Source organism: Elephas maximus, chromosome 2, assembly GCF_024166365.1.
Source record: "Elephas maximus indicus isolate mEleMax1 chromosome 2, mEleMax1 primary haplotype, whole genome shotgun sequence".
In the NCBI taxonomy this organism is placed as follows: Eukaryota; Metazoa; Chordata; class Mammalia; order Proboscidea; family Elephantidae; genus Elephas; species Elephas maximus.
The window spans coordinates 121,796,443-121,808,788 of NC_064820.1; the positions used below are offsets into that span (position 1 = coordinate 121,796,443).

Here is a 12,346-nt window from a genome sequence, read left to right on the forward strand (position 1 = left end):
TGCACTTCCTCATAGAGGTGCCAAGGCCTAAACTTGCCAAATTACAGACACAATGGCTTTTTAGCAACCAGGATATTTATTATTTCTGATTGAGAGGTGAAAAAAAGAGGCCTTTTCAACTTGCAGAGAACTGGAACACAGTTTCATTGAATTACTTTAACTACAGAGGAAGCAAAAGAATGTCTTCTAAAATAACAAGTCATTCTATACTATAAATTAATAATGTAAACTAACAAAAAGTAAAAATCTCCTTTCTACCATAACTTGCTTTTTATTATATATAAATGTTAAACAAGGTGAGAATCTATACTGATGATTCCTGAAACTGCTGTTCTAAACTTTTATTCTGCAGAAAATGGTAGTATGAAAATTAAGAGCTGACCTTACTAGAGAACAACAACAACAAAATGCTATCTTCTATTTAAAGTATAACTCCATTTTTGTCAAATACAGTGTCATTTGATACAATTATCTTTTTGTGTGTCTTAAAATCAGTTTTCTACCATTTTAATTATCACAATTTTTAAATAAAATTGAAGTAACCACAGTGGGGTAATTAACTGAGATGTCTCTTTGGTTTTCCTTTGGCCAGTAAAAGATAAACAAAAAGACTGAGTTGTAATCAATGCCACTGAATTGTACATGTGGAAATGGTTGAATTGGTGTGTGTTTTGTTATATATATTCCCAACAACAACAAAATTAATTTAAAAAACAAAGAACAATGAGCTGTTCTTCCTTTCCTGCCTGCCTACCCAGGAGTCTGTTTCTGAGGGAGAGAGCAGCTCTGGAGCTGGGAGTGTGGGAGAAGGCAGTGACAAGGCTCAAGGAGCTGCCTGCATGGTCGGGGAGAGGATATACTAACCTGCGGCACATTCCTCACAGAGCCCAGGGAAGGCTGCAGAGCCATAGGGGGAGACTGGCTGCAAGGTCTTTCTTGGCAGGCTAGACCCTAGGTCGCAGGGTCTCCCAGCCTCAGCAAAGACGTCTCCCCTCCCACATATACCCCCCAGCTCAACTTCACACAGGAGCAGAAGAACCACCCACCATCATGAAGGCTTGTGGGCTTGGGCAAGGAGCTGTCTGTCAATGGTGACTGGTGTAGAAAAAGACTTCAGGGCCCTCTGAATGTTCTGCTCCAAGTTAGAACCTAGCCATGACCTATGGGTGGAGGGATGCCTGAGGCAGGCTTCCCACAGCTGGGTTCAACTCTGGGCTTCAGAGTATATTTGAATTAGAGGAAAAAGAAAATGCAACATTAAAAAAAAAAAAAGGGATCAAATTAATTCCTGTCATTCAACATCCTTCATTTGTGCATGATAGTATCGCATTGTCTTGGGCATTTGTTAAATGGTCCTTCCCCATGCAGGACAATCACATTGTCAAGGGGAGAGTGATCTTTGAGTCCCCAGAGCACATCATAGTCTTTGTAGAACACAGCCTCAAAAAAGTTCGGCTATACTTGGTGAATAGCATCTGGGGTCTTAAAAGCTTGTAAGCAGCCATCTAAGACACTCCACTGGTCCCACCCCATCTGGAGCAAGAGAGAATGAAGAAAACCAAAAAACCACATTTCAGAGGCAGCACACAAGGAGAAAAGAGGGAGCAACCTAAGTAGCTTTTATAAAAAGCATGTCTGATTCTAGCCTTTCAAGTGGAATGAAATGTTGATTTGAAGTAGGGAATGCTTGTGATAGTCTCAGTTGGTCTCTGGATAATTTTATGAGGCATGGTGCTTTGGAAATAGCTTAAGATTTGAAAGTTTGCTTATTAATTATAGCCACGCTCTAGCTGTTCCAAAAGGAATTTGCAGCTGTTTATATAGAGAGAGAAATTCCTGGGTGGTGCAAACAGTTAACTTGCTTGGCTGCTAACTAAAAGGTTGGATGTTCAAGTCCACCCCCCAGAGGCACCTTGGAAGAAAGCCCCAGTGATCTACTTCCAACAAATCATCCATTGAACACCCTGTGGAGCACAGTTCTGACACACATGGGACCACCATAAGTTGGAGCCTACTCAATGGCAAATGGTTTTACGTACAAAGATAAGCACAAAAGATAAGCCTAAGTCTAGGTATTAGAGGACTAGAGTTCTTGTCCTGACTAAGCCACCTATTTATTATGTAATCTTGATCAAATTACCTCTTTATTCGTAGTTCCTTCATCCTTATCTACAAATGGGGATAATAATACTTACGTGGGAAGGTAATCTATTGCGAATTTACATCGTGTTTTCTTCTTGCTACACTATAAAACCAAACCAACCCAGTGCCATCGAGTCGATTCTGACTCACAGCGACTCTATAGGACAGGGTAGAACTGCCCCATAGAGTTCCCAAGGAGCGCCTGATTGGATTCAAACTGCCAACCCTTTGGTTAGCAGCCGTAGCACTCAACCACTACGCCACCAGTGTTTCCTTGCTACACTATAGAATCCTCAAAAAGAATTTAATTTCCTCTCATCTCAGTGGGTGGAGGGCCTTCCAGTAAGATTTAAATTTGATTTTAAAAACAATAAGTAAGGTGACATTCTTGTATCCAGATGCAGTGGAATAATCTCATATACTTCCTTCATAGGCTAGGCATAAGGAGTAATGAAACAATTGATGTCAGAATGCTAAGTCAACTTAGCATGTTTGGATGTTAGTTATTGTTATTGAAAATGCCATTCACTCACACAATATGGCAGAAAGATCCAGGAGACCTGGGCTCTAGTCCCAAGTCTACCCCAAGCTAGCTGCTGGGACCATGTCTTTCTCATCTGTAAAATGGAAACATGCCCTTTGCCTTGCCCCACCCATCTCACAGGGTTATTGTGAGGCTCAAATGAGATAATAATTCATGTGAAACGACTACAGACAGTGCTAGACAATGGTGAACTAAAAGTAAGCCACAAACAAAAGTCTGCAATATCACTTTATAGTAAAACTTTGGGAGTTTTGAGCATTAAACATAGATTACAATGAATTAAGTGACTTTACTAAATAAAGTCTGCATTAAAAACAAAAACCTGAACAACCAAAATGTCTATCAACAGTAGAATGGATAAAGATAATTCCTATGTGGCACTTTAGTCATACAACAGGATAATCATGACAAGAAAAATAAATGCATTACAGCACACACTACACATAACGCTGAAAGAAAGAAGAAAGACACGAAAGAATACACACAATGATTCCTTCATATATAGTTAACAACGGGCAAAATAAATTGATTTGTTTAGAGAGGGCTGCATAAATGTGTGTATGTTTGCATGCACATCATATACATTTCTATATGTATATTATGCTTCATAAACAAAAGACCATCAAAAACAAACTGGATTCTATGCATATTAAGTGTTCCCTTTTTTTTTTTTTTTTCGGACTTTTGCTAACGTTTTGTTTCAATTCCAATCTCAGATATATATAACCAGGAAATTTCTACGTTGGGATTTTATTTAACCCCTTCAAAAAGAAAACTATACTCAGTCAATAGGTTATGGTGATTCAAGTTGGCTAATACATACTTATTAATAATTACTGATCATTTGGCCATTTTTAGCATCAAATGAAAAATTCTGGTATTAATAATAAAAAGACGACAGAGCTGTAGTCACAACCTGAACATGTCTTACCACCAGGCTAAGGGAAAATACAAGGCTACGCGTGCCGACTTTAGGGGCACCACGGCTTACCGGCTGGCTGCGTTGGTGCTATTCTCTTAGGATAAGTCTTGCTTCGACTTCTTGCCACATTCTGATCTGGCCGGGGAAGTTGAATTGAAAGGTCTCGGCTCATTTGCAAAGCTGTCCTGCCACTTGAAGATGGAACATTTTGATTAAAAAAGGTAAAATCACACAGCCACAAAATTAGACAATAGCTCGTTCAGGATATCTGCCAAGTCTAGAGAGAGAGAAAAAAAAAGAGGGGGAGAGGGGGAGACACAGACGCAATTGGCTGTAAGGATACTGCAGTTCTTAATTGATTCTCACTGCAGTCTGGACCTCTTGGTACTGAATTCCAGCAGGAGAGATTTAGGTTAAACAGAAGGAAGATCTTTCAGAGAAAGAAACAGAGAATTTGATTTAGATTTAAGTAGAAGGAGGGACTAGAACTAGAGGTTGCTGACAGTCTCTTCCAGCTCTACAACTAAATAATAAAGATATTCTGTTGGGCTAACACAAGGGCAGTGATTCTATATGACTATCCCCTAGTTCTGTACCTACAAGGCAAGTTGTAATGCATCCCCCACGGGAACACTCCATGTGATGTGATTTTACTGTGAGTATTCCTGTGAAACCATCAACCATTTATTATGCCCACCTCACCTGTGCCAGATAAAGTGCCCAGGAATATTTAAAGTTAGCCCAGGACTCCACACAAAGTGCTGCTTCTCCAAAGATTCAGTGAGAATTCAAGAGGGCGAGCTTTCCCCAGGGCCAGACTAACCTCCTTAAGAAATTTTCCCAAGGAATGGTGTAATTTCATTTTCTAGATTTCAGTGAACATTCAGCTTACTGAAATTTCATTCCGCACCTGCTGAATTTGAACCAATAAATAACCCTGGCTTTCACACAGAAAAAATATAATTTAGGTGAAAGAAAAATGCACTTCTATATGTTTATTTTGATTCACCACTACAGAGCCAACCATGGGGGGATAAAAGCCTTTAAAGGCCCCAAATCTTATTCATCCTACATTTATAGGGCACATATTGGTGAAACACTCCCCAAAAGAGATTAAACCAGACTAACAAAGTAAGATTTACTTCCTAAGTGCTTCTATGGACATTTCCCATCCTCATTACCCAATCCAGCTTTATTTAGAAACAAAGGATGCTTGAAACACCCATAGAAAGTGGCTCTCATCAGGCCAATTGGGGATACCACTCAGTATGAGGTACCATGGGAACTAAGATGCCAAACTATCCATGAATGTTCTTCATATTCAGTAGCTCCTAGGAATCAGAAAGAGGGGTAGAAAAGAGAGAAAACTGTAACAGGTTTTTTTTTCTTGAAATTTACTTCTTTTTTTTTTTTTTTTAAAGGTAGTACATAAGGTAATACAAATAGCAATACTTCTCTCCTGAAAAGCTTTAAAAATTTCCATATAAAGAGGAAAATTCCATTATTACATACTATTTGGAGTCTGGTAAGTCCTACTCACAACAGCCTTTCGCTATTTTAATCAGAAAGACTCAGGCACCATGTACTTCATTGCATAGAGGAAAACTATTTGCCCTAAAAATACAACCCAATACGTGGACCACTGACTGGGGCCTTTTATAATGAGATTTTACTTTATTATTCAGTTTTTCCTCATTTCTTAGGAACAAAGGAGAAATGAGAAAATCATATCACAAAATTAATAAGATGATGGTCCAGAAACATAAACTGATCTGCCACAGGCTGCACAGAATTCAGGACCAGAGCAAGCTTTGTGGTCTCTAGGAGGTCATATAGCAGAGCCTGGCAGTGGGGAAGAAGGGGCAGTTGGTATGCTTCAGGGCCCAGTTTAAAACACAGCTCTGCCTCTCCCTAGTGACCATCAGCAGATTGTTCTTCAAATCTCTCAGAGCCTCATTTTCCTCAATTATAATATATTTCTACTCATTCTTGACTATTTCCTGGGGTTGCAGCAGAAAGTCTTTGACAGCTATAGAGATGGGCAGTGTGAGGAGTCCCTACTTATGCCTGAGGCTCTCTGTTGCAACAGGACAGTTTTATTTTCATCATTACCACTTCCGGAACTGCCTCTTCCCACTCTGGCACTCACCCCCTCTCCCCCATTCTATGTTGAGCGGCATTACCAGCAGCCCTTCCAAGTCAGGGCATGATCAGCAATCTGTGCAGTACAGGGAAGAGAACAAGAGCAGAAACACCTGGATTCAAATCCCAGCTTTGCCACCTAAATGGTTAAGGGTCTTTAGTCCAGTGATTTACTTTTGGGAGCCTCAAACTTCTCATCTATGAAAACGAGGATATTATACCTCCTTTGTCAGGTCATTGTGTGGATTAAATAAATTAATGCATGTAAAAGCACAAAGAAGGTTCTTAGGACACCTTGGTCTCTCTTCTACACTTTATAAAATGTGAAATCCCATGACAGTTCATGTGATTTAAGTCCTACAAGGAGGACATCCGGGCCCCAGGGCAGTTCTTAGCCCTTGATCTCATTTCTGGAGTATGCATATTACAAAATTCATTCATGAATCAAAACTAGGAATTTCTTACAAATTTGTTGTTGTTGTATGCCATCAAGTCGACCCCAACTCATAGCAATCCTATAGGACAGAGAAGAACTGCCCCACAGGCTTTCCTAAGCTAAAATCTTTACAGAGCAGATCACCAGGTCTTTTCTTAGGAGTGGCTGATGGGTTCGAACCGCCAACCTTCCAGCTAGCGATCAAGTGCTTAACCATTGTACCACCAGGGGTCCTTTTTTACAAATTTAACAACAGGTAAAAGCAAGGTAAAATTTTAAGGGATTCAGAGAAGTAGATATAAACTTATAACCAAACATTTAATCAATCATAGATTTAATCAGTCTCTATTTCAGAGTATTTGTCTTTGATAGTAAAACAATGAAAAAAAAAAGGAACTAAAAGATCAGATTTTAACTCAGCCTTTTCCCCACAAATTTAATTTTGAATTTTTAAAAAGAGTAGACACCATATATCAATTTTTAAAAGTCTGATTTTTCTCTTCTTTAAGTAATGACCACTTTCCCCCAAAGATGTAAAAAATCCCCTTGGGATTCTGCAAGCCTAAAATGCAGGAAAGAGAGTGATGGCTAGAATTCTATCTTCCTCCATTATGTAACACCCATAGACAAGAACACTCACACACACCATTATAAACACATATACAATTACACACAAATGTAGACACCCACATTCACACACTGCAGCTACTCTTTTACCCTGTTATTTACCCCAATGATCTATGAGCCTGCAGGAGTGGAAGAGGGGGCTGTCTGTGTTTCCAGAGCACTGCTTCCATTTCAGAATACCTCCAGAATATCTCAATAAAGGCGCAGACATATGTTGCACGTTAAAGGCTGCTGGCTTTTTCTCTTTTGACAATAAACACCCAGCAGTCAGAGACCTACTCTTGCCTAAGCCAAGCTCTGGATGGATGGTGGCATAAAATGTCTCTCTTCCAAGGATGGTATAACATTAGTGCTTCCTACCAACAGAGGTATAGATTTAGGTTTCATTAAGACTTACAAGACAGTTAACACCAGCCATGAAATTAAAACAGACTTTAACAGAGCCTCCAATTCTGCAAAGACTACCTTTAATTACTTTCTTGGAAGAAATGGTATTTAATAAGCAAAATTCAATAATGGTCTAGCAATAATTCTCAGTAGCCACAACATTTGCATTTCAATAAATTTGAGAAATCAGGTATGGCTAAATTTGTAGGAGCCAACTACAATGTACGTTAAAACAGTATAATTACGATGTCAATAGTGTGAGCATTGAGACAGATGATTTTTCACTGAGTACAGAGAGAGGTAAGCAGATAGATTTACACATTCTCCCCATAAACCTGAAAATGTTTTATGCCTCACCTGTAAGAACAGCCCAAATATTGGCTATTAGCTGTTCTTCTCAATATAAAAGTAAATGATCTTTCCCTAAACTTCTCACAATTAGACCACTGTCTAGGGAGACACCTTGATAACCTGAAAGTTACATTTTCAGACATAAATGAATGCTTTCATACAAATACCAAGAATATCTATAATATAATAAAACTTAAGTTTTCTTTTAAAATCATCAAAGGATGAAATATCATAGTGATTAATATATAAAGATGAATGTCCTGAACATTTAATCACTCTTTCATTGATTATATCTGGTTTCAAACTCAAGACAAGAAAATTGGGTTACAAAAGAGAGGAAGTATAACCTGGCATGCAGTGTGCTGCCAACACTTGACTCTGCTTTATTTCTAAGTCTCCTAGGGAAGCATTGCATTAAATGATGTGTCTCAAATGGAATTGACAGAACAGTGTGGTCGCACCTCCTGCACAGCATTTTTGCACCCGGCTTGTATTTACAGGCTCTGGGCTGCTGGCCGACTGCCTTGATAATACCGTAGCTACCTGAGGGCTGAAGCACTTAAAGCTGATCCTTCTTTGTGCCTCTGGGCACCTAATACCCGCCTTGCATCTCACAGGCTCTGCAATGAACAGAATGGATGGAACCAAAACAAAACAAAACAAAATTTTCCCCAAAATACAGAACTCACTCCCTTTTTAACACTGATATAAAGACACAAACACCTGCCTAGGTTATTGACAGTAGGCTTCTTCTTCAACAGGCTAGCAGTCTGCTCATGGTTAACACACAGTCTGGAGTTAGACTGCAGGGTGTGCATATTACTCCACTGCTTCCTAGCAAGGTATCCTTGAGAAGTGACTCTGCCTCTCTGAGCCTTAGTTTCCTCACATATTAATGGGGATAATAATACAGAAGGGTCATGATGACTAGATGAAACATCAATGAAAAACACTTAGCATGGTACCTGGCACTTAGTAACTGCTCAGTAAAGTGGAGACATAATTGCTAGCATCACAATGTGTAGCCTTAACATTGCAGGAGGCAGATTCGACTTATACCATAAAGGATACATTGTGTTACCACACAGCATCAATTAGGTTCTAAGAACAGATTCAGTCAGGTACTATTCAGAACAACTACCTTGTTTCATAAACACAGAAAATACTTAGAAATAAGTAATAATTGTACCAAAACAAATTTCTGAAGATCATAAGCTCTATTACATTCTAAAAGCCCTAAACTTAAAATGGTAAATGCAGACATTAAAAATAATCTGGAAAATCATTTTTGTCAAGAAAATTTCAATAAACTGTTATGCTAAGGACGTACATTGGCACTGTGGAAAACAGGAAAAAAAAAATGAAACCTCAAACTTCACTGTGCATGTATGTAGACAACTGAATTAAATATTTCTTCTTTTTTTTTTATACATACATGCGCACATCAAGGGGAAAAAATGCCATTTACCTGTACCGGTGCTTATAACTCATGGACCCAAACTTGCTGAGTTTTCTTGACAATGAATTTGATTCGTTTTCTGGCATTCTAATTCATTTTTAAAAGAAAATTAGATAGAATTTCATAAATACAGATACTTATGTAACACTCAAGCATAAAGCTCTATGTGAAATATAATAGTGTTTAACAGAGCTAGTGAAAATATTTTATTTATTCTACTTACCAGCAGGAAATATTAAATTATTTTAAGCTAATATTTGAAACATAACCATACCCAGGATTTTATATAATATCAAAATACTCATACTTTTTGAAGATTATTATATATCATCGCCCTAGGAAGCTTTAGTTATTCTCTGCTTAAATTATCATTGCCCTTGGAAACTTCAGTTGTTCTCTGCTTAAATTATCTTGGGAATTTTGGCACTATGTTGGTTGACCTGTATCAACATTTCTGTAGCAGTTAATTACTTATCTGATGTGGTTGTTTACTATTATTTCTACAACAGGCTGCAGTACTTCCCATTGTGGGGTGCCTTCAACACACATTGCCATGGGGAGCTCCTAGGCCCATCCCAGTAAACCAGAGGCAATGCCTCAAGCTTTCTGGGCCACAACCCTCTCCCAGTACAAACTGTACAAAGGGTGTTAGTCATTTTGTAAGAATACCCTTCAAGCACCACGCTGTTGGGCATAATTGTTCTATAACCAGTTGATGTAGAGTTGATTCTGACTCATGGCACCCAACGTGTCTCAGAGTAGAACTGTGCTCCATGGGGTTTTCAACAGCTGATATTTTAGATTGCTGTGCTTTTTCTCCAAGGCACCTCTGGGTGGACTTGAACCTCCAACCTTTCAGTTAGCAGCTACGTACATTAACCATTTGCATCACCCAGGGACTCTGTAATTGTTCCACTTAAGTCAAACGGGAATAAGGGGGAGAATTTAATTTAGTGTTAAAAAAAAAAATTACTGTATTACCTGCTAAAATTAGTTTTATTTTTACAACATGAGGATGTGAATCAAACAAAAAGTGTCCACAAGATCTAACAGTCAATTCCCTATCTTCATCTTACATGGTGTCCCCCAGGACACCATGCACTCTCCTGGTTGCTCCTTCTCCTACTCCTCTACTGGCTCTTCCTGTTCTCTAAATATTGGGAGGATCCTAAAGCTCAGTTCATTGACTTTCTGCTTTTCTCTCTTTTGACTTTTTCCATTGATGGCCTCATCCAGTCCCTTTGCCTTAAATACCAACCAAATTTACATCACCAGCCTTGGTCTCTCCAGTAAACTTCAGGCTTATACATCCAACTGCCTACTATCTATCTCCACTTAGAACAGGCATTTCAAATTCAGGATGTCCAAAGCAGAACACTTAATTTCCATAACTACCTCCTGGGTATGGCCAAAGCTGTACTCATTTACATAACCTAAAAATAAAAATTACCCTTGACCCTTTTTTATAGTATAAACAAATAAGACATCTGTGCATATAAGTGCTTGTAGTAGCACAATCCAGAAAATTAGGTGGCTGAAAAAAAATTTAATAAAAAGGAAACACTTATAAGTTTCTATGTATAGATAACAGAATTCTGGTTATAAAAACAAACACAATTATGGTGTATTAGGACAATGAAAAAAACTTTTAGGTTAGCATACCTAAAAAATGTATGATGCTCTACACTGCATTTCCAGAGATTCTTGCAAGCGGTTTTACTTCGAGCTTCAAAAAAGAATGAGGTTTCATTGCACTAGAAGAGAGACAGACTATGAATTACCACCCGTAATATTCTTCAGGTGACAGCCCTCCTTCTGGTATCAAATATTCAAGTAAGCAGGGAGAATATCATTAACACATAAAATAAAAATGATTGTTTTATATGAACTGATGATCTCTGGTTGACTGTGTTTAGAAGGCTGCATCAAGACCAACTTTAATTAAAATTACAAAATACAAATTCCATATGAAGCTCAGTACCGCAACCTTTATGATCTACTTCTACATCACCCCCAGCTGTGAATGAGCAGGATGATGCCATTGAAATTACTGCAAAATCTTCAGTCATAAATGGCCACTGATACATGAAAAATACTGACTGTGAGGAAATCGACGCCTAATAAAAGGGAGATGCCCATAAATCCAGTTCTTAACTATATTACTTGCAGGGATATAACGGCCACCCTTCAACTGTATACTTAATGTACCTCAGGAGGGGCCCCCAGGAAGAGCGAACCACACAGCAGTGTAATCTGGGCAGGTTAAACAACATCTCTGACTCTGTCTGCATACTGCATCACATCACATTATTGGGTGGATTAAATTAAATTATATGACAGCTGTAAAGTGGCAACTTCAATGCCTGTTACAAAATGGGCGTACAATAAATGTTAACTGTTATTTTAATCCACTAGTTACCTGATCGTCTGTATTTAATACATAAGAAACAAAGGCGATATTAAAGGTAATTCTAATTTTGCAGGAAAAGATACTATTTATTATTTTGAAGTGATTGAATAGGAAACCAAGCAGGATACAGTATGAATGCTAAAATGGAAAACCACTAGCTTTGTGAAGTTCTATAATTACTAATTTAGTTTCAAATTTAAAAACCAAACTCAAGTTTCAAATGCAGAAATGCCTCTGGGTTGAGGTTTCTACGGATTCAGAAACACAAAATGGTCAATGTAGAGGAATAAAATTGAATTTTTTTTTTCCTCCTACTTTTAACAAGGACAGAATTATATTCATGAAATTTCTCCTAAGTCCATCTGGAAGGATGCTATTCAATACAGCAGCTTATGTGCAAAATAAAAGGTAAGGACGAAAACATGGCCAGCACATGCACGTTACATTAAATCTAGCTGTGTTCTAAAACATTGTGAGGTGGTGGGAGAAATTTAGGATGATTTCCAGGTCTCTGGTTGAGTGCTATTAACTGTGGATATATAGTAAGACTTGGAAAAATTTGGGGATCTAGATTGCAAGAGAGTGCAAAATAAGTTTAAATTGAGAAACTTTGACGTTGAGGTACCCCTGGGTGGTGCAAACAGTTAACATTCGTGGCTGATAACTAAAAGGTTGGAGGTTTGAGTCCACCCAGAGGTGACTTGAGAAAAAAAAACTGGCGATCTACTTCAGAAAAATTCAACCATTGAAAATTCTACAATGCACAGCTCTACTGACACACCTGGGGTCACTGTGAGTCACCTTTGACGCCAGAGCAACTGGTTAACTGGTACGAAATGTGGAGCTAGACACGCCTAGTGGGTCGGTCAACTTGCCGGTCTAGCGCTCAGGAGAGAAGTCATAGCTGCTGACACAGATGATTTCAC

The 12,346-nt window shown here is 38.5% G+C and overlaps 1 protein-coding gene across 5 annotated transcripts in view; it reads right to left on the bottom strand.

Annotated features, from left to right (window-relative positions):
• Positions 1-12,346, bottom strand: part of EPB41L4A (erythrocyte membrane protein band 4.1 like 4A) — a 326,052-nt gene that overhangs the window by 80,860 nt on the left and 232,846 nt on the right. For all 5 annotated transcript variants that reach the window (XM_049872192.1, XM_049872199.1, XM_049872182.1 and 2 more), the window contains 3 exons: positions 10,673-10,764; positions 9,020-9,097; positions 3,678-3,799 (listed from right to left, as the gene is read on the bottom strand). In XM_049872192.1, coding sequence (XP_049728149.1) covers positions 3,678-3,799; positions 9,020-9,097; positions 10,673-10,764 — 292 coding nt within the window. The remainder of the gene's footprint in view (positions 1-3,677; positions 3,800-9,019; positions 9,098-10,672; positions 10,765-12,346) is intronic.